General features: G+C 38.3%; 2 protein-coding genes across 9 annotated transcripts in view; both read right to left on the bottom strand.

Moving 5' to 3' along the window:
• Nucleotides 1-23,905, bottom strand: part of DPP10 (dipeptidyl peptidase like 10) — a 1,865,365-nt gene that overhangs the window by 810,527 nt on the left and 1,030,933 nt on the right. The window lies entirely within an intron of this gene.
• Nucleotides 20,622-23,905, bottom strand: part of LOC105756215 (40S ribosomal protein SA-like) — a 105,186-nt gene continuing 101,902 nt past the window's right edge. The window contains 3 exon segments of the mRNA XM_012555175.2: nucleotides 20,622-21,076; nucleotides 21,078-21,135; nucleotides 21,138-21,422. Of these exon segments, the coding sequence (XP_012410629.1) occupies nucleotides 20,782-21,076; nucleotides 21,078-21,135; nucleotides 21,138-21,422 (638 nt within the window). The 3' untranslated portion in view covers nucleotides 20,622-20,781.

The raw sequence follows: 23,905 nt of genomic DNA on the forward strand, positions 1-23,905 counted from the left end.
CAGACCACATCTTAGGCCACAGAGCAATCCTCAACAAGATCCAAAACGTTGAGATAATTCAAAGTATCTTCTCTGACCACAATGCCATCAAGGTAGAAATGAACAACAGAAAGAGCAAGGAAAAAAAATCAATTACGTGGAAACTGAATAATACCCTTCTTACACATCATTGGGTAATAGAAGAAATCAGAAGGAATCAAAAAATTCCTAGAATCAAATGAGAATGAAAACACATCATACCAAATCCTCTGGGACACAGAAAAGGCAGTCCTCAGAGGACAATTTATACCAATAGATGCACACATCGAAAAAGAAGAAAGGGACAAAATCAAAAATTAACTACACAACTCAAACAAATAGAGAACAGCAAAAAAAGCCCATAGCCACTGGAAGAAAGGAAATAATAAAGACCAAAGCAGATATAAATGAAATAGAGAATAGAAAAACAATAGAAAGAATCAACAAAACCAAAAGTTGGTTCTTTGAAAGAATCAACAAAATTAACAAATGACTGGCCAGACTGACAAAAGAAAAACAGGAAAGAAAGCAAATCACCCAAATAAGAAATGAAATGGGTGACATTACCACAGACCCAACTGATATAGTCCAGCTTCTCAGTTTATTTGCTCAGCAAACAGATTTAATAGGTATGATGAAAAGATACAACCCTGATGCACACCTTTCCTGACTTTAAACCACTCAGTATCCCTTTATTCCATTTTAACAACTGCCTTTTGATCTACGTATGGGTTCCTCATGAACACGATTAAGTGTTCTGGAATTCCCATTCTTTGCAATGTTATCCATAATTTGTTATGATCCACACAGTCGAATGTGTTTGTATAGTCAATAAAACACAGATAAACATCTTTCTGGTATTCTCTGCTTTCAGCCAGGATCCACCTGACATCAGCAGTGATATCCTTGGTTTCCGTCCTCTTCTGAATCCTGCCTGAACTTCTGGCAGTTCCCTGTCGATATACTGCTGTAGATGCTTTTGAAAGATCTTCAGCAAAATTTTACTTGCATGTGATATTAATGATATTGTTCAATAATTTATGCATTCGGTTGGATCACCTTTCTTGGTAATAGGCATAAACATGGATCTCTTCCAGTCAGTTGGCCAGGCAGCTGTCTTTCAAATTTCTCGGCATATATGAGTGAACACTTGCAGCACTGCATCTGTTTGTTGAAACATCTCAATTGATAGTCTGTCAATTCCTGGAGCCTTGTTTTTCTCCAATGCCTTCAGCATAGCTTGGACTTCTTCCTTCAGTACCATTGTTTCCTGATCATATGTTACTTCCTGAAATGGTTGAACATCAATCAATTCTTTTTGTAGAGTGACTCCATGTATTCCTTCCATCTTCTTTTGATGCTTCCTGTGCCATAGAATCCTTCAATATTGCAAGTCAAGAAGTGAATTTTTTCTTCAGTTCTTTCAGCTTGAGAAATGCCGAGCATGTTCCTCCCTTTTGGTTTTCTATCTCCAGCTCTTCACACTTGTCATTATAATACTTTATCTTCTCGAGCCACCCTTTGAAATCTTCTGTTCAGTTCTTTTACTTCATCATTTCTTCCTTTTGCTTCAGCTACTCGACATTCAAGAGCAAGTTTCAGAGTCTCTTCTGACATCTGTTTTGGTCTTTTCTTTCCTTCCTGTCTTTTTAATGACCTCCTGCTTTCTTCAAGTATGATGTCCTTGATGTCATTCCACAACTTGTCTGGTCTTCAGTCATTAGTGTGCAATGTGTCAAATCTATTTCCCAGGTGGTCTCTAAATTCAAGTGGGATATATTCAAGGATGTACTTTGGCTCTTGTGGACTTGTTCTAATTTTCCTCAGTTTCAACTTGAACTTGCATATGAGCTACTGATGGTCTGCTCTGCAATCAGCCCCTGGCCTTGTTCTGACTGATGATATTGAGCTTTTTCATCGTCTCTTTCCACAGATGTAGTCTATTTGATTCCTGTGTGTTCCATCTGGCGAGGTCCACGTGTGTAGTCACTGTTTATGTTGGTGAAAACCGGTATTTGCAATGAAGAAGTTGTTGGTATCGTAAAATTGTATCATGCGATCTCCAGCATCGTTTCTATCACCAAGGCCATATATTCCAACTACCGATCCTTCTTGTTTCCAACTTTCACATTCCAATCGCCAGTAATTATCAATGCATTCTGATTGCATGTGCGATCAATTTCAGACACAGAAGTTGGTAAAAATCTTCAATTTCTTCATCTTTGGCCTTAGTGGTTGGTGTATAAATTTGAATAACAGTAGTATTAACTGGTCTTCCTTGGTTTATGGATATTATCCTATCACTGACAGCGTTGTACTTCAGGACAGATCTTGAAATGTTCTTTTTGAGGATGCATGCAACACTATTCCTCTTCAAGTTGTCATTCCCAGCATAGTAGACCATAGGATTGTCTGATTCAAAATGGTCAATACCAGTCCATTTCAGCTCACTAACGCCTAGGATATCGATGTTTATGTGTTCCATTTCATTTTTGATGATTTCCATTATTTGTGGATGTCTGCAGCTGTTTCTTCTCATTTTGAGTCATGCCACATCAGCAAATGAAGATCCTGAAAGCTTGACTCCATCCACATCATTAAGGTTGACTCTACTTCGAGGAGGTAGCTCATCCCCAGTCATCTTTTGAGTGTCTCCCAACTTGGGGGACTCATCTTCTAGCACTATATCAGACAGTGTTCCGTTGCTATTCATAATGTTTTCACTGGCTAATTCTTTTCAGAAGGAGATTGCCAGGTCCTTCTTTCTAGTCTCTCTTAGTCTGGAAGCTCAGCTGAAATTCGTCTGCCATGGGTGACTCTGCTGGTATCTGAATATCAGTGGCATAGCTTCCAGCATCATAGCAACACACAAGCCCACAAAGTACGACAAAATGACAGACATGTGGGGAAAATCTCCTTAGCGTGAGGAAAATATAAAAATGGACTCCCTTTCCCTCCTTTAAACAGATCCCCGCCACTGCCATCTCAAGGTAAAAGAATACACTGCAAATAATTTTATTTAATAAGTTTAATAATAATAGTAACAACAGTATTAATTTAAAAGTATATACTATTGAAAAATCGATTAAATGTTATTCCTGGGGTAACCCCCCCCAAAAAACTCACTGCCGTTCAGGTGATTCCAACTCATAGCAACCCTATGAATAGAACTGTCCCATGAGGTTTTCAAGGAACAGCTGGTGGATTCAAACTGCTGACCTTTTGGTTAGCAGATAAATGCTTCCACTATGCCACCAGGGCCCCACTCTTTAGGATTTAGAATTCTTAAGACTTCACCTTATCCTATAAGCATCTTGGTATTTTTCAAAAATGTGAACTCAAAAGCACAGCAACTATTTTCCACATTTGAACTTAAAATGTTTAAAGAGATGCAGTGGTTTTTGCAGTTGAATATTGATCGTGTATATTTATATCTTATGGCTTATTCTATGTTGACTAAAATATTCACTCATTCAACTACTAGTGAGGATCTTCTCTTGCCAGACACTGTTAGGGACAGGATGTCATTAACAACACCATCAATAACAATAACAACCACAAAACTTGTAAGACGATACGAATTTAAAAAAAAAAAAGAGGAAGGTATGTTTAATCCTACAGTCACATCCCATTTCTGGTGGGCTCGTGTGATTTTACCAAGAAGCAGAGCCATACTGGGTATTCCATTTCAGACCAGCATTGATCATGCAGCAAGGCAGCCATTAGCAAATGAGCTCCACTGAGGAAGAAGCAGCCTTTTCTGTAAAGTTTTCATGTCTGTGGCGTTTCAAACACAATTGCTCCACAGGAATTCTGCTCACTTCTAACTAGTAGAAACATAAAAAAAAAAGTCTCCGAAACACATACGGCCACACAGAGGCTTATCTTTACTTCTGAAATGAAAAACCAAAGTCTTACCCTGTTCTGAAATGGAATCAGGAGTTGTCTCATTAGTTGCACCTATTTCCAGTACCTACTGAAATAAAGCAAGAACTGCACTTTACTCTAGGACAGGTGTAAAAAAGCCGAACCAAACCCGCTGCCGTTGAGTGGATTCCGACTCATAGCAACCCTACAGGACAGAGTAGAACTGCTCCTGCAGGGTTTCCAAGGAAGAGCTGGTGGATACGAACTGCCTGCTGACCTTCGGGTTAGCAGCCAAGCTCTTAATCAGTATGCCACCGGGGCTCCATTCATGGTGCTGCTGACCAAAAACCGAACGTGAAAATGCGTAATATTGTTTAGGAGCGTCAAATTCCAATTTCATCTCCACACAATTAACCTTTTCACTTGTTATGGGCAAAGCCATTTCAATTATAGTTTTTGTGAGAGAGAGGATAGTCTTCTCTTGTTTACAGAGTATGAACGAAATCGGACAATAACAAAGACATAAAGTTAGCCATAGCAACGGGTTTATCAATGCATTCCCTCATATGGCTTTTCCCAGATAACCAAGGAGCCCTGGTGGCACAGTGGTTAAGCATTTGACTGCTAACAAAAGGTTGGCAGTTCGAATCTACCAGCCGCTCCTTGGAAACACTACAAGGCAGTTCTACTCTGTCCTATGGGGTCGCTATGAGTTGGAATTGACTCAACAGCAACCGGCGATTTTTTTTTTTTTTTTTTTTAGATAACCAAGAGTAACACAGCTAACATTCTCCCTCAACCATCCTGGAACGAGAACGTCTGTAACAGATCATACTGGGTAGAGAAAATTAAAAAACTAAAATAAAATCTTTCAACAAACGTTTATTGTCTAAGATGAACGAAAAAAGTATTTGAGAGATAACACTTTCTCAACACACGTAGAATATATTACAATAACTGCTTACATCTTCCTCTGTAGGGGATTATTTTCCTAATGTAAACTATTTAGTGCGTGTCTATATGATTAGCAGGAGCCCTGGTGGCACAGTGGTTAAGAGCCAGCTGCTAACCAAAAAGTTGGCAGTTTGACTCCACCAGCTGCTCCTTGGAAACTCTATGGGGCAGTTCTACTCTGTCCTGCAGGGTTACTAGGATTGGGAATCCACTCAATGACAACGGCTTAGGTTTTTGGTATTTTATATGATTAGCATGGTATTAGTCATGTGTGAGAAGTCACAAAAAGTAACCACTGAATCTTAAGACTGTTATTTCTTTATCATCTATTAAATATGTCTCAGGACTTTATATTACAGGGTGCAGTTGTGGGCCTCAAGAAGTCACAGTTCTCCACTGTGGACACGAGAAAAGCCTGAATTCCTAAACCTTAGGCTCAAGGCCTCCAGAGTATTAAATTTTTTAAAAAGATGAATTGCATTTGCATATTTTTACCAATATTGTCAGGGTCCCTGGGTAGCGGAAACGGTTAATGCACTAACTGAAAGGTTTCCGAGGTGCCTCTGAAGAAAGTCCTGACAATCTAATTCCGAAAAACCAGCCATTGAAAACCCTATGGAGTACAGTTCTACTCTAACACACGTGGGGTTGCCAAGAGTCAGAGTCAACTCAACAGTAACTGGCAGTACCAATATCGTCACCTACGTGCCAGAAAGCAGAACTTGTAGATCCTAAGTTATTGTCCATCTTTTAGTATAAAGAGTAATAAAATTTTGGTCAGTAGTTAATATTCTTATGACTATAAATACCAGTTTCTACGCAGGTCTGGTGATCCTAAAGTCACATTTTTCATCGAGCCCTTTTTTTTTTTCTTTTTTGCCTGTAAAGTCATAATACTTCTAAATTCAAGCTCTTGTACACTATTCACCCATTTACAATTTCTTCAACCAATATTCATTAAGCACTATTAAGTCAAAGCACCTGCTATGCACTGGGCATAGAACTTAAGAAAGATGTAGTGAATAACCTTAAAAAGCTTAATGTTCCAATATTCTATAAGAGCGCTAACAAGATTGCATCAGAATGTAAATCAACACAATACTTTTTTACTGAGCAAATCTTGCTACTAAAAGAAAATGTCAGCTGAACTATTACATTCTGGCACAGTCTCCTTTTCATGCAGAGACTAGTAACGAGGAGTTCATGAACGAGTACAAATTCACACTCCATGTTTTGAGTAGTACTGTTCTAAACCAAACTCTTCGTCTCCTCCTACACTCCACTTTCTCTACTATTTTTGTTGTCTCTTCTTCCTCTTCTGATTGACTGCCTTGCTCCTTGATCTAAATAATGGAATATAGTAAGTACAATTCTCTACAGTTTACATGTTATAGGTCTACATAGTTACTCACTTTATTTTGTTGTGCCTTTTGCAAATTCCTACATGAGAAAATCTGTGTCAGTCTACTAAGAGTTGAATAAATGTCCATCCCTGGTCTAATCAATTATGTCCAGGGGTCACTTACATAGTATAAGAATGGCTTCTTATACTATCCTTTGAAGCACAGAAATTTTTCATTTCCATGAATTCTAACTTACCTATCTTTTTTTATTTCTTGTGCTTTTGGTGTCAGATCTAAGAAATCATTGCTTGACCCAAGCTCACAAAGATTTACTACTGTGTTTTCTTCTTCGAAGAGTTTTATAGATTTATTTTGGTGATGTTTGCACAACTCTGTAAATATATTAAAAACCAATGAATTATACACGTTAAACTGGTGAACTATACCAAAACCAAACCCATCGCGATCGAGTCGATTCTGACTCATAGCAACCCTATAGGACAGAGCAGAACTGCCTTATACGGTTTCCAAGGAGCGGCTGGTGGTCAGTAGCCAAGCTCTTAACCACTGTGCTACCAGGGCTCTGTTGAACTATACAGGATGTAAATTTTAACTTAATAAAGCTCTTAAAAAAATGGCTTCTAAGCAGTCAAAGTCCAAAAGACACCTATAACAACGGACTTAATAGGCAACTGAGTGGTGTAATCAGTAACTGCTCCAGAAATGAAGGAGGCACACCCTCAAAGCAGGGCACACAGGGACAGCTTCACATCAAAAGCAGTGAGTAGATGGCTGTGGTTTGAGTGACAGGTTATCACACGGAAGCAATCACGATATTGAAATACCATGATATTTAAATATAAAACACTTTACTATGAACATGTATGATTGCATTTCATCCTCCCACAACCATGTTGTGGAAAGAATTATTTCCACAATGACCAGGGAGAAAACTGAACCTTAGAAACAGTAAGTGGCATGCCAAAAGTCATACATAACAAATAGTTGAGCCAAAACTGGAATCCATGTCTACCTGTCTCCCAATGGGCTTAACCATCTCATTTCATCAAATTGTACATCAACAGAACATCCATTTGGCCGTATGGATCTGGCACACTATCGGAGACCTTTAGGCTAATACACTTTCTGACTGTAAAGTTAACATCGTCCTGCATCACTGCCAACCCTAATTTCTCCGGCTATCGTTAATGGAAGCTGCATAAAAACCTACGATATCAATTACATATACTTCATGAAAGTTTAAAGTTCTGTGCTTTAAAACAGTCTCAAACATTACATATACTATTCTGTATATGTGACATATTTCGTAGTAAAATTTAAAAATTATTTACAAAGACAAATCGTCTCAAGTTACGCTATATTTTCATTAAGTTTCAACCTCTATAGGAGAAAAGTGTGAGGAATCCAATAAAATATACACATATTACTAGAATGGCCTTTGTTAAAGAAACAAGTTATTCTTTATAAGTTCCCAAGGGGACATACTGACTGAAGTGCTCAAATGACTTTGTTATAAAACATTTTCTCCTATAGCAGAATGTCATGTATGGAATCCAAATAAAGTACTTAGTATAGAGGGAAAAAAAAAATCTTGGCAGGATTTCAGCATCATTATCATTTTCTAAGATCCCTAAAGTAATCTCAACAAGCACATTGTGCTAAAAGATAGTGCAGTCTTCAGACTAACAGCCCTTTAAGGCAGGATTTATAAGGATTATTCACTGCCATTGCACTTGCCTGCCTGCCTTGTTCACAAGTTTCACTGGCCTCTAAGAGATGAAAGGTCAGACACACCAGGATCTTCTACTGGTAGAGAATTAAGAATATGGCCTTCATAGGATACCTTATGCTGCTGTAGTTGTGTCTCATCCAGTTGATTCCAACTCATAGCACCCTACATGACAGAGCAGAACTACCCCACAGGGTTTCATAGGCTGTAATCTTTATGGGAACAGATTACCCAGTGTTTTCTGCCATGGAGTGGTTGGTGGGTTCCAAGCACCAACCTTGTGGTGAGTGGCAGAGCGATTAACCATTGCACCACCAGAGATCCCTAATTTAAAGTGATCCTTTATCCCAATACAGGTATGCATCACTTAACGTCCACAATATGTTCTGTGAAATAGGACGTTATACGATTTTGACGTTGTGCAAACACCATACTATATAATGGAGAGAGGTGAACAGGATGGTCATCGGTCAAGTTCAGGACCTGAGCTGCCTCCATCACCACTGATTCTGCATGGTCGCCCAGCCCCCCAGTTGCCACTCGCACACTCACCGTCCAGCCCGGCCACCGGGCTCCCTTCCCTTCCTTCCTCCCTGCCTGTCCTCCCTGTCCTTCCAAATGGGCTTTAAATTCTTGCAGTCCAGCCTGCCCCTCCTCCTCCTCCTCCACCTACCCGGGCCACTTTTCCTGCTCTTCCTGCCACTGCCACAGCCCAGATCATTAAGCAGTCACCGTCACAGGAGGAGCCAAGGTCTCAGGCCCAGGCATCAGTGAGGCAGCAGCCTCAGTGGGGCATCCCCCTCAGCAGCTCCTGCAGAGTCTGTGCGGTCCCCTGCCTGAGGCAAGCGAGTGGGACAGGCAGCCGAGGATGGTTGCAGGGACCCCTCTAGCTTCCTGCCGCCCTAGGGCCAGGCCAAAGGTGGGACACCAAGAGCTAGTAAGAGACTGATCAGAGCTTTAGCAAAGTACATCTAGTATATCCCACTCTCCGATCAAGATTTCTGAACTTGGCAGCTAACCCTGAAGACAGTATTTCAAATCCACCAGCCATTCCTTGGAAACCCTATGGGGTAATTCTACTCTGTCCTATGGGGTCGCTATGAGTTGGAATCTACTAGACGGCAATGGGTTTAGGTTTTTTTGGGGGGCATTATAACCTTTATAGTACGTAGGAAGTATATGCAGTGGGACATTGCCTGAATGGATGTTAAGCAATGCATACCTGTACTGAGATAGGAAAAAAAAATGTGCATGTTATTTTTTTAAGGAATTTCCTTCTTTATTTTTCTTAATATCTAAGTCATAAGGATGATGAGAATTATACCTTTTCAAGGTTCAAAGAATTATACCTTTTCAATCTTTTAACTCCTACTGAGATTGTTCTGGAAATTCATTTTAGAATCTCTTTTAAAACATTTTAGAATTACTCTAGAAATAAGAAAGAAAGTGGACTTTTTTTAATTTAAACTTTAAACTCTTTTTGGCATATACTTCTGTGCTAAAATATCTTCCGGATCAATCTAGAAATGGGGGCATAGATCAACAGCAGGACTTCTTAACCAAGAGCTTTATGGAGGTTATCCTATTAGTGCAATCCTGGGAGTTGAGCATTGGCGAATCAGACACATTATTAACACCTACTTAATAAAACGGAAAAAGAAAAATGATACATGTGTCTCTAAAAAAAGAATACCTTGCTAAAATCTCTCATGCTTGCCTTTATAATGACAACAATAAAGATGATTGCATCTCATTGAATATCTTACAGAAGTCTCAGAGTGTGCCTCCGAGCACTAGGAAATAAATGGCATCATTAAGTTCCCCTGAAGTAATGTCTCCTTTCTCAGTAATGTACCAACTCCTGTGACACTCTCCCCTAGGATGTTCAACTTGGCTTTTGTGCTCTCCTTAGTATGAGTAGCTTTAAAATCTTGGACATAGAAACACTGAGGGAAAAAAAAAAAAGCATTTGCCTGTAGAGTTACAAAAACATCTTTTTTAAGATAAAAATGAAGGGAAAATTAGCTCAATATAATGTGTTTTCTACATTTCATAGAAGTATATTCCGGCCTATGGTTCTCTACAGGCCATTTATAAATTCTCCTCTTGAGCAATAGGAATGACAGGACTCATTGGCAACCTCGGTGAACTCTCCATTTCTTAAGAGGTGATTGTCCCAAATTCGGATTGCCCAGGTTCTCTGTGCTTCATTTCCTCCTGTCTAATGGACAAGCTGCCATTTGAGCATTCTTTAATTACCAATAACTATTGGGTAGCTATGAGTAGGAATCAACTTGACAGCAATGGGTTTTTGGTATGCTAAGAGTCAAGAGAAAAGCAGAAGTCTGACTGGTCTCTCTACATATCCATTAAGGGAGGAAGGGTGGGCATAAAACTCACATTAAGGTTAGATTTGAGAAAGAATTTTCTGCCGTCAAGAAATGACATATTCTAGAATATGATGGGAATTAAGGAATTGTTCTTAGGGCATGGATTAAAATTACTTGTCTACATACTTTTTATATAATATTCATAAAAAGAAGAAAGGCTGGCTTTTGCTGGCTTTTGTCTCTTACTATGTATATTTTGGAAAATCTTTTAAATTATTTGAATCTCAGTTTTGTCATATATAAAATATTAATAGCACTATCTTTCTCACAGAATTTTGCAGAGTGTATATGAAATCACATACCCTAGAAAGTACTGAACACACAGTAATAACTTCTTAATATACATAAACAGGTTAATGATATAAGCATGTATTTGATTGTATTATACATTTATATGTATACACATTTAGATGGATGCTAACTAGGGAGAGATAATGAGATACAGAGAGATTATTATTTAACCAGGGAACTCAATATAGACAGTGCATGATTTACCCAGATTACTTCTCAAAGGCACAAAGCAATTCCACTTCTTCAGTACAGGTCAACCTGCAGTTTTTGAAGGTCCATTTTGTGAAGTGCCCTGCCTGAAATGCCGACATGAAGTGCTTTCAGTTGTAGGTGGCTGTTAAAACTCATTTCAGAAAGCCAAGCAACAACTCCTATATATGCTTTTACTAAAGCTTGTTTAAATCATTGACCTTTCCTCCTTGGTTCATAACACCTTGTCAAGATGCAATGGACTGTCTCTAATATAAAAGAAAACAAAACAGAATTCTCTTCCGGGAAAAGAGCCCTGACTGAATTGTTGAGGACAAACATTCTTCTGGAATAATGTTAAAGTTAGAAACCAGGCTATACTTGTCCCCCACATATTTCTTTTCTTCTTCCTTTTTAATTGTCATACTTGACGATGATGGAGAAAGACCAGAAAGAAAGATGCTACATCTGTTAATTGGCAGCCAATGGTATACTTATTAAATGATAAGATGCATAATGAGTTTGCAATCTCATTATTTTGCATAACGTCTTTCTATGTGCATGCTCTAAAATTCAGATTCCATCTGAGCTTCTGACTTTGTTTTAAAAAGTTTGTAATTGGTAATTATTCCATCTATTTTCCACAGTTCACGTTGCCATAAACTTCTAATTCCCCAATGGATATCTGTCAATGAATAATTCATTTAACTAAGGCCTACGCTGTGTAAATTTTTTATTAGATCTTTCGGCAATGGATACACTCTAGAATTCTTCCCATGAGAACTCAAGAGAGTCTCAGAAATTCTTTGTAAATTAAACAAAAACAAAAAGATGCTAAAGAAAAAAAACAACAACAAACACACTCTGATCATACTACTACAACACCAAACCAGACCTCAAATTTCACCTAAGAAGAGAGAGGTAATGGCAACGTGATAGTTTTAGTATCAGAGTTGGGTTAATATTGCAGGTTCTAATGTTAAAGAATCTCAACATGATGTGCCAGAGTTCGTAACAGTGACATGTTAAAATCACCTTTAAAATGAAACTGAATAGCTAAAACAATCAGGCTGCATTTTCTAGTTATAGAAATCTGTATAATAGGAGTATCTTTCAAATACAAGCGTGATTTAGACAATAGCTATGAACTGGAGATTTTACAAAATGTCTGCACAAGAACATGGGTTCCTCAGGATGCTCTGTGGCTGGGGTGAGCGAGGCTGGAGTTCTGACATCAATCCTATCCATCAGCACAACGTGTTACCCTCTCCCTCTGAGAGGCTGATGTGTGATGCACCTCAAAAACCTGCTGCCGTCAAGTTGATCCCGACTCATGGCGACCCTATAGGACAGAGCAGACCTGCCCCACAGGGTTTCCATGGAGCAGCTGGTGGATTCAAACTGCCCCCAGAAGACAGCTGCAAGTAGTTCAACTCTGTAATTCCTGAATGGATTTGGCCATCGAATCCTATTAACATGGCCTGGCACTAGTGTCATCCTCAAAATAGGTTAGGGAAACACTAAATTGGCCTCATGTTCCAAATTCAGTCTTCGAAATGAATGGTTGCTGTTGAGCTTGAAAAAAACATCAATACGTTTAATAATATTTATGAACATTACTACAAATCTCTAGTAACATGTCCTGAAATATCATATTTGAGATCAGAGAGCAATCATAAATGTAAGCTGTTGGAGAAGGCTGTTTAAAAACCAATAATCTAAAATAAGTGAAAAATGGTATAGATAATCTTGGTCATACAGAAGAATACTAGGAGGAAATTCAAGTGGATATTTAAGTGAATAAGTCAAGATACAAAACTAGATAATTGAGATGTCTTTTAGAAAACAAAGGTACTTTACTTTTGAACATCCAAGCAACTTCTATTGAAAGAGGAAAGAGAATATTTCTAAAGACCAACCAAAATAGATAGAGATGTCATATAAAAAGCAAAAACAAAACAAACTTGCCATCAAATAGATTTCAACTCATGTGCTCTATAAGATTTTCAAGGCTGTGACTTCTTTTTTTTTTTTAAGGCTGTGACTTTTCAGAAGCAATCTCCAGGCCTTTCTTCTGAGGCATCTCTGGGTAGGTTTGAACCACCAACCTTTTGGTTAGTAGTTGAGTGCTTCACCGATTGTGCCATTTAGGGACTCCACCATATATACAAATATATGTGTGTGTGTGTGTATTTGTTGTTAGGTGCCATCGAGTCGGTCCTGACTCATGGTGGCCCCATGTACAACAGAACGAAACACAGCCCAGTCTTGCACTATCCTCATAATTGTTATGCTTGAGCCCACTGTTGCAGATGGGCTCATCTTCTGGCACTGTATCAATGTTCTGCTGCTATTCGTAAGGTTTTCACTGGCTAATTTTTTCAGAAGAAGACCACCAGGTCCTTCTTCCTAGTCTGTCTTAGTCTGGAAGCTTAGCTGAAACCTGTCCACCATGGGTGATCCTGCTGGTATTTGAAATACGGGTGGCATAACTTTCACCATCACAGTAACACGGAAGCCACCACAGTACAGCAAACTGATAGAAGTGTGGGGATATTTATATTTATTTACATATAAACACAAAAAGACATTTTATTTTTAATAAAGTTTTTGTTGTTGTTGATCATTTTTACAAAATAAACCTAAGCAATAACAGTAAATTGAAGTGAGCTCACCCTTTCAGACATCTCAATGTCACAGGAAAAATCTGACAAGTATATCCATTTCTTACCACCACTGGGGCACATATCTTACTTAAGGGATATTTGTATCGTGAAGCATTTCATGTCTATAAATGACTTTCTGTTCTCAGTAAAATAAACAAAATAAGCAATCAAACTTTACAGACTCCTACTGAGTACACTGCCTTTTTAGTTCCCATAGCTTGCAGAAACAGAACATAGCAATTTGAGCAGACCAAACACAGGAAGAAGGTTGGGTGGGGGAGGGAGCAGACATAGTCAGCATCTATATTAACAACTGAATGGCTGTTTAAAATGCTGATTTTTTTTTGTCAGGAGTTGACTTAGCTTTCACAAATTCAGTTTCATGGAAAATGAACCATACTTATGTGAATCAGTCACTGAAGATGTCAAAAAACAGTTTTTCTCCAAAAAACTGAAAATTAAAGAGTAACTTTGATCTTTTTTTTCTCTCTCAGTAGATAAAGGTAAAGTTCAATTTTAATCTAAATTTGACCTACCTATTATTTCATGAACTCATATATTCTAACCCAGAAGAAAAGATTTTTTTCTGTTCATCTGTAATATTTCTATAAGCTATACATATTAGCAAATGCTGGCACATCCCATCTTAGGCACTAAGAGTACAGGTCAAGACTTCTGTCCATCTAGCAAGATCTGTGGCTATGCCAGTCCTGATCTCACTTCTTCATCTAACAGTCTTTATCAAGCTCCTACTGTATGTTCTGGAGTCCCTGGGTGGTGAAAACAGTTAACAGGCTTGACTGCTAACTGAAAAGTTGTAATTCCAGTCCACCCAGATGCACATCAGAAGAAACGGCTGGCAATCTACTCTGAAAAAATCAGCCACTGAAAACCCCACTGAGCACAGTTCTACTCTGACATATACATAGTTGCCATGAGTCAGAATTGACTTGATGACAACTTGTTTATAATACGTTCTAGGTGCTGAAGTTGATTAGATTCACAGAAAACACTTACAATGAGATGATGTTATATAAAATGATAATTTATTATAACACAAACTGTACAACAGTAACATTTTAGTCATCAATTTATCTGAGAAGTATTTTTGTTCAGGTTTATTATGCAACTATTTATAATACACATTTCATCTCAAACAGATTATTTTCCGAATAGTATGCGTATATACTATAGCTAGTTGGTTCCATATGTGGTCTTACTTGATTCAGCTTTTATTAAAATTCCAAAGAGGTGATTTAGATAATATTTTGCACATATATTTGATTAAAGAAAAAAATTTCCTCAACACAAATGGAACTCATGGAAATTTTCTTTAAAAATTGCCAACTTCATTTACTTCAATTAAAATACCTATGCCTAATATTCACTTTCACTTTTTTGTTAATATTTATCAAATTTTAATAAAAACAGCTACACTGTAAATTATTCTACTGGAGCCATCAAAGTATCATCCAATTTTTCCATTCTTTTTCATATTTTCCTACTCAAATGTTTTTCACGTATGGTTTATCTAAAACCTGCTTTTGTTTTCTAACTTATATTTTAGCTTTCAGATAGATTTTGAAGTTTCTGGTTCAGCCGAATAAATATTTTCAAAAGACATCACAGCTATTTAATGGCACCTAGCGTTTCTTCTGCTGCTTCTTTCTATGTGAGTTTAGAGCTTGTCACCACATTTCCAAAAGCAGTAAGAAAAAAATGGCATGAGTAAGAGAGTGCTCAACAGTGAAGGAAAAAAAAAAAACACAACCTGCAGAGCAAAGACTCCAGAAGTCAATTTTCAGCCTGATCCCTTGTGAGACTTTAAAATCTAGTCTTAGGGAAGTACATAGCTTTCACAGTCTGAAAGTATGAAGAATACACTATTCAAAATTTCTGTCAAGATCTTCTTATTCCAAAACTTTATCAGTTAATAAAATGCCTAGCTGTCTTAAAACTGTCAGCAACAATTCATAAATACAGAATATGGATAACGTTTATTTTAAGGTTGTTTAAATCAGCTTAATCAAATTGAATTTCCTATTGAATTTAATTTGATTAGGTTGATTTGAACAATCTTAAAAAAAATCCTGAACCTATAGCACCAATTTATTGATATTTTACACATGCAAAAATGCAAATTCTCTTTAAGCTGCAATAAAATAATATTAAAAGTGCTATAATGTGGTGAAAAGCTTGAACATTTTCATAGGCCGAACTGGGATGATCATTGGTTATAAATATATCCCTGATAAGTTTTGACATTTCATAGTCTTGGTTTATTTTATTTGTTTGTTTTTCAAACTAAATTAAAATAACTAATTGCAGAGTTATCATGTGGATACTTTTTTTTTTCTTTCTTTCTTTTAACAATAAAAAGAGAAGATAGATTTCAAATCAGGTTGCTATACTAAATAATCATCAGTCAGTGGCTGCCTTGACTGACTTATTGGGAAGTACTGCGATGATCAATTACTAATATCTGCAATAAGCACAAGAAGAGAGACGGGCAGCATAAGTACTGTAGCAGGCAACCTCTAAGATGGCCCACAAGTATCTCCCTCTTGGTATTTACACCTTTGAAATAAAGAAATTGGCCTTAGCCCAAAGAGAGGTATGGCCTTTGTCCCCAGTTCTGGGAGGTAATCTTTAAGCCTTGGAATTTCCAGAGTGATAAAGAAGTGTCTTTGTTATTCATGATGAGCCTCTCAGACCACATTTGATAGTTTATGCTAACAAAGCCACTCCTGGTGGGCCTCAGATAGCTTACCTTAATGAGATGACTCAGGACAGGGCTAGCCATATCAATAGTTCTGGGTTGGGAGCTGGATGTGCCAGAAAAATCAACCATGTGATTAGAGAGTTGGAATTTTGAGCCAGGTGATATTAGTTCTACCTTGGAGGAGGGGAGTGGACTTGAGATTGAGTTCAATCATGTGGGCAATGATTCAATCAATCAAGCCTATGAAATGAAACTCCAATAAAATCAGTGGGGACCTGTGTTCACTGAGGTTCCTGTATTGGCAATACTCTAAGCATACTGTTAAATATGATATTGAGAGGGTAATATATCCCTAAAAAATAAGAAAGCTTTATACATTTTGAATCCTCCCAGATTTAATCCTACATCTCTCTACCTTTGGCAGTGCTAATTTGTATCTTTTCCCTATAATAAAACTGTCGTTGTAAGTATAGTGCTTTCCTGAGTATTTTAAGTTTGTCTAGCAATTACAGTGAGCGTGGTTTGGGGTAATGCCGAAACTTGCAGTTGTTGGTTGAAGGGAGCACAGTCTCCTGGGGACTGTTCCTTCTGACTTTGGAGTTGTGGCAAACTCATTGTAGTTCGTGTCAGATGTCCTGGGCAGATTTGGCAGTCTGGAGGACCATGCCCTTAACCTTGAGTTTGGCTAACTCCGGGCAACACCTTTCTATAATCCTCTCCCCTTAAATGTGCTGGACTTTGTGGCTCACTTCAAATCAAGAGAATGTGGCAGAAGTGATGTGGTGTCACTTCCAACTTAGATTATCAGAAGACTGTGGCTTCTATCTTAGATGCTCTCTCTCTCGGACTGCTCCCCCTGGGGAAGCCAGATGCCATGTTATGAGAAAATCTTGTGGTACAGTCTGCACTGAAAGTAACTGAGAGAGCATGTTGGACCTCAGCTAGCAAGGAACTGAGACCCACATAAATGAACCCACAAGCAGAGTCTCCCCTAGTCAAGTCTTCATATGAGACTGCAGTCCCTGCCAACAGCTTGACTGCAGTCTCATTAAAGACCTTGAGCCAGAGGCACTCAGCTAAGCTATACCAGATTTTCTAAAGAACATAAACTGTGAGGTAATAAATGTTAGTTATTTTAAGCCATATGTTTTGGGCTAATTTGTTATGCAGCAATAGATAACTATTACAGGGACCCTGTATTCTTATTCCCAGCGTCCTAAAATGCCTTAATAGCAACTCAATAAATGGTAGCTTCCATTATTACTAAAAGCACAAGCTTGAGTTTTTCAGTGTCCTAAGATTTAAATCAATGAATGCTTTCTTCCAAATTACATTTATTGAGCATCTCTTTAATAAAAAACACTGTAAAAAGTCTAGCAGGTATAAAGATGAATAAATAGTAAAGTGCCTTACTATTGCAATAACAGGGAAATTAAAAGTTAAATTAGGAGGAAAATAAAATTTTAAGTATCCACGCATAGAAATAACGATAAATCACCTAAATACATAATAAACAGACCCACTGCCTCCCTCATACTTCATTTTTCCACTAATATATTTGTCCCATTGATTTTAGGACACAGTACTAGCAACTGTCTTCTCTGTAGTCACAGCTCTACAATTCATACAGCCCAAGATGACACTTCAAAGAACTGCTCAGGGTGTGCTTACTCAAACACTTCCTGAGCTGAATTAGTGTATCATATTTTAGGACATTGCATGGTGTTCTCTCTCCTACTGGGCATTTAGCATAACTGTGAAGTCATGTTTGTTCATTCATTAAATAGCTTAGGTTTTGCAGAAAATGATGAATCTCTGAATCAGAAATCTCTGAGATTTACTCCTGGTTGTCACTTACTGAATTATAAAACCTTAGAAAGTAAATTAGTCTCGCATAATTTGTTTCCCTTATCATATGAAGATACTAACGTCCTCCTATTTCAGAGAGTTATTCTGAGGATTAAATGAGATGCATTTTAAAAAGTGTAAAGCACTTAGTAATGATTCTGGCGCATAACTGTAGTGGTAGTTAGACACATGGGGCTACAAAGATGAGGCGTGGTATCGAGCATCAAGGTCTCCACTGTCTTTTGAGAGAGACTTCTAATGAAACCACAGCATCAATATACTATGGCCAGAGTCACATACAAGAAGTCCTGGTGGCGCAGTGCTTAAAGGCTCAGCTGCTAACTGAAAAGTCAGCGGTTTGAACCCACCAGCCACTTTGCGGTAGAAAGATATGGCAGTCTGCTTCCGTAAAGATTTACAGCCTTGGAAACCCTATGGGGCAGTTCTACTCGGTCCTATAGGGTTGCTGTGAGTTGGAACTGACTGGGTGGCAATGGGTTAGAGCCACATATATGATTAGAATCTGGTTCATATTCAAGATTCCATTTAAATGTTTATTAAGTGCCAACTATGTACAAGTAAAACATAGCCCTCGACCCACAATAGATCTTTATGAAGTGAGTAAATGGACACACATAAATTACTGTGAAATAAAGCAGACAGAAGAAAAGACAACTAAAGAAGTACAAGGTACAGTGAAAATTGGGACATAAAATTAAATCTGATGGACGCTTCTTGAAGACTCTGTGATTTGAGATGGACTTGGAAAACTGGTTAGGAATTATATTTACCTATAGGAAAAATAACAAAGGAAGCTGCAAGATAGAATGAATTGTCTAGCAGATGTCCTGAAGAGGAAACGTGAAGAAAAGTGATTGTGACAAGTTTAGAACATTAAAAGAGAGAAATAGACATACACACAGAGTGAGGGCACGCGGGCGTGAGCGAGACAGAAAAAAAGAAAACTTTACTAGATATGGATCACAAACTGGTAAAAAGCAGTGTTTAAATGCAGTTATACGACAGTGAAGGTGCCCTCTTTTTCAAGAATTTGATCCTTTATACGCCTGAGGAAACTGTTTTAAATATAATGGTGCTTGCAAATATGCAGCAGATTTTCTTTTTAAAGACAATTCTCTGCTACTCCAAAGTTTTCTTGATTGTGAAATTAGAAGGTTCTTTAATAATTATCTCTCAAAGCACAGAGACATACACTTCTGTGGTTATTATTTGATACCTATTTCATATATCTTTATATTTTCGAAACGAGTTGAGCTTAATTCCCCCACAGAGTCAGACCCATGAGAGGCACAGCCTTATAATCTGTCTCTGATATAGGCACCTAGGGATAGCTCATGGAAATGATTTTCTTCTAAGGTGATAATCTGAAAAATATATAGGAATAGTCTGTCCAAACACTGCTTGTTTTCCTTTAGTGTATAAACATTAGTGCATCTATGGCACTCAAGGCAATTTAGCTGGTGAAGCCCTGTGGGGGTGGAGATGAAAACAAGCCAATGAAGGGCCCCCTCTGGCTTTGGCAATGACCAGCACTCTGAAGAGCAAATGTGTTTTTGTCTAAAATAAAACACCAGTACCTTCACACAAACAACTAACCTAAGTCTCCTACAAGAAAGAACTGAAAACACAAGGGCTTTTGTTTACACCCTTGCACAGTACTTGTGCGGACAGAAAAATCTGTCTTAACTTGGCTAGGATGTCAGTATGAATATTTCGTGCCATTTTGACTATCAGAATATATATGCTTATGTAATTAATTTCTTAATACACAAGGGTTGATCAAAAATAGTCTCATCCTCAAATCTGAAGCTCATTTGCAGAGGCCTCAAAAAGATTGAGACCACAGGAAAAGATAAAATGATTTCTGGACAGTAATGAGCAAGTTCAACATACATTAGATACTTGAAATAATGCTTTTAAGAATACTTATGATAGAACCTATGAAGATGAATATATCATATCCCTATGGAAACCCATCTCAAAATTGTGCCTAGTTACCCTTTACTTGAGTTAAAATTCTATTTAATTTAACTCCTGTAAAATGCAAATAAGCCCCAGGGAAGGAGTGGCAGATTAAACCTTGCTTGTACAGCAGCTAACAAGCTCAGCACCAAAAGCATTTATTGGAAAATCTAAAAGAAGCATAAAAAATATACAATAGCAGGTAGGTGAACATATTACATGTCGCAAGCCAAATTCATATTTTTAAACACTTCTCACATTATTCCAGGCTCAAATCACAAACCCATGGAAACTCCCCATTGCCCAGAGGATAGAGCTTAATATCCTTGGTGTGGAATTCCTGGTCAGACATAAACCAGAATCAATCCTTTACTTCAAGTTTACCTCACATTAATTCTCAAAATGAACCCCTAGATCTAGTTCATCTTGTCTAATTCATAGTCTCTAAAATATATTACTTATGGCCATGCCAATCTAACAATATGACTTTCCATTTGAATCCTCTTGAAATATCAATATGAAATCTAAGTCCCACTTTTTCAGTCTTAATGAAGTCAGGTATCACTATTTTAATCAAAATTAGCTTCTTCCTCTTCTAAACTCTTTCAGTGCTATGATATGCACCATTTTATTTTGCAATTTATGATAACAGAGAGTATATGATATCTATAGATGTCTCTTTCTCTCTCCTTTAATTCTACCCACCAGCTAGTCCTAAAAATCTTAGAAGTAATTTTTTACAAAGAGTGAATTGAAAGCATTAGATCTCTTCTGGATCTCTGTAGAAGCAGAGGTGAGGCATGACCTCCCATGGGTGCTCCCAGGAGATGGTGTCATGCATGCACAGAACTTGCTGGGTCAGCATCCACCACTTCAGACCCATCAACTGAGCTCCTTTGTTGCATAGGACGGCAATGTCCATGTAGCGCAGAGGAGAATCTGTGTTACACAGAGCAATGGTGGGCAGGTTCACATAAGATGCCTCTGTGAGAGGCAGCTGGTCAGCCCTGGGATCAGTAACCACCAGAAGACACAGGTCCCGGAAGGCTGCTTGGCTGGTTAGTGAAGGTTCTAGGAGTGAAGGGCCCAGCAATAGCAGTGGCTCCATTGGCAGTGCAAACTTCAGCACAGCACGCTGGCCGGTATTCCTGGAGGATATAACACTGACATCAGAAGGGTTTTCAATGGCAACAATTGCCCAAGTTGCCAACAGAAGCTTCTCCCAGGTCCTCTTCAGGTTTATGATGTGGATGCCATCACTCTTCCTTTTGCATATGTACTGTTCCATTTGGAAGTCAACGCTGGTGCCACCTAAGTGGATTCCTGCTGTAAGGAATTTGAGGACATCCTCCTCCTTCATCTGCAGGACATCAAGGGGTCCAGACACTGTGACAGTTTTGTCTTTAAGTTACGACGTGAACCCAGGATCATGTAGTATGGATCCTTCTCTGGGTAGCCCAGAAAGCTCAAATTTCATTTTTAATGCCACTGGGAGTTGAATCTGAGTTGAGAACTCATAACAAGACCATGTGACACATTGACTACTATTCTCCAATGAGGCCATCTTTGTGGAATAGCATCAAACTCAAGTCTAATGCACAGCAGCTTACAATACCAGTAAGTTGTATCATATAGTAAGTAATATGAAAGGCTCTTCAATGTGTAAATTGGAACATTTGGCACCCTTAATAAAATCCAGAAATGGTGTTTTCCTAAATTCATGGTTCTCTTTTTATGACCATTCCCTTTCATGTTCTATCTCATAGTCCAAAATTTGGTATCCACTTTTCACATTCATTATGTAAACAGAGCTTTATATTTTAAAACAAAGATAACATATGAATAAATATTAAGTAGCTTACAGAGCTGAATTAGCACCATCTGTCTAAACAAAACTTTACCAAAGTACATGAGGTCTTTTTGTCTACTGTCTTTCTCAAAGTATATTTTGAATTTGTTATATAAAGTACTCAAAATGATACAAAATATTGCCAAGCATATTTCATGTGGCAGATATTATTATTTGTTCTCAATTCTTTCCTTCCCCTTCCTGATGTGGCTTTCTTGTGGGTGAAAATTAACTGCCTTTGGACTTGACCTTGTGACTTGCCTTGGCTATTGGAATGTGAATCGACATAAATGAAATATTATCAAATCAGAGGATTCAGATGTGTGCAGTGTGACAGATTGCTTTTATGTGGCCTGTCTCACCATGGTCTTGTAACTCCTACCCAAGGGATTGGGCGGGACTGTGCAAGACTGTGCAAATAAGGTAATTGTGGCCTACCAAAGGGATTGGTCAGTTTTACCATCCTGCTAAGCTTAAAGAGAATCAATTCCAGGCGAAAGGGAGGATCCTACCACCACCCAGGAAAGAGAACCAAGAGCGGAGCGTGTCCTTTGGATCCAGGATCCCTACACTGAGAAGCTCCTGGAACCAGGAGACCAAAAGAGAGAACTCTAACACTAAAGACAGCAAGAAGAGGTGGCAGAGAGACAGTGACAGGAGGGACTGGCAGAGAGACTGGCAGGAGAGACCGGCAAGAGACGGCACAGTGGGCTTCCCACTGAGCGAGAAAGCTGAGTGCATTTGGGCCAAGGCTTACGGTGATGTGGGTTGTCTCTGAGCACCTACTGGCAGAGCTAGAAGATCTTTGTAACACCTGTCCCTGATCAGGGCAGAGGCTGAGTGGCCAGAGAGAGGCGTGCCTGCCGCACTGCTGGGAAGAGGCTGTCCTGATGGAAGAACTGTATCCTGAGCATTCCTAAGCCTGAATTGTAACCTGTTATTTCCCTAATAAACCCCATAATCACGAGTATTGTCTGTAAATTCTGTGTGGCCACTGCAGTGGATTATTGAACCCAGCAGAGAAGTAGAGAGTGCCATAAGAGGGATGGTCGGTGTCAGAATTGGTAAAGATGGCAGAGAGAGAAGGCATGTCTGACCTCCATCTCATAGAAATCAGCCTTGGGCTGTTGATCTTGATTCTCCTTCCCCCTTGTGAAGTTAGAGGAGGTCAGACGCTGCTCCCATGACATTTTTACAATGTGCATGTGTAGTTTAGCTTGTATATCTGTAACTTACTCTAAACCATGCAAATACCACCCTCCAGGTTATTCCAGGGACTGGAATGAGACACACATAGAGCAGACTGGAGCAAAGCCACCCCAACCAAACTGCAGACTTTTCAATGAGGAATAAGTTGTGTTGTTGTGACTCATTGAGATGTTGGATGGTTTGTTATGCACTATTATTATAGCAAAATCTGATCTATTTCGTAACTCAGAATTTTAAAATATGACAACCAATTAAAGTACTAAAAATATATCACAAACATCCATTAACATTCTTTAAAAGCCTCAGTAGTTCAAGTTCTTCAGCAGAATTTCCTTGGTATATAAACTCTGTTTAGTGTATAATCATGTATAATATTTAATTATGGGAATTATTTTTTACAAGCTTTCATTTTCTCTTTACGAATTAGGACCTGGTCTCCTGGTCATTTCAGATGCAACTTGAGGTACCTCATAATTATTTGATTTCAGACATACAGTAATCAGGAACACAAGTAAATGAACATAATCTTATTAATTTCTATCTAATATATTTAATAATGGGCTCATGTGTGAAAGTTTACACTACAACTGTGCAAGGCAGAAAAAGGAAGTTTTGAATCCAGTCTCAGAGAACAAAGCTGTCTAATGTGTATACACATGTATATGGCTTCTCAAAGAATAAGTCTACTAAAAAAGAATGCTTAAAAATCTCTTTTTATACAACAGTTAAGACATTTATAGATTTGTAGTTGTTAAAAGGATAAAGCCTCTAAAGCAACCTGCCCAGATATCATTTTTAAAGATGCCAAAATCTGTCCTTGGGAAGA

This window comes from Trichechus manatus, unplaced genomic scaffold, assembly GCF_000243295.1.
Source record: "Trichechus manatus latirostris isolate Lorelei unplaced genomic scaffold, TriManLat1.0 scaffold00033, whole genome shotgun sequence".
NCBI classification, from domain to species: Eukaryota; Metazoa; Chordata; class Mammalia; order Sirenia; family Trichechidae; genus Trichechus; species Trichechus manatus.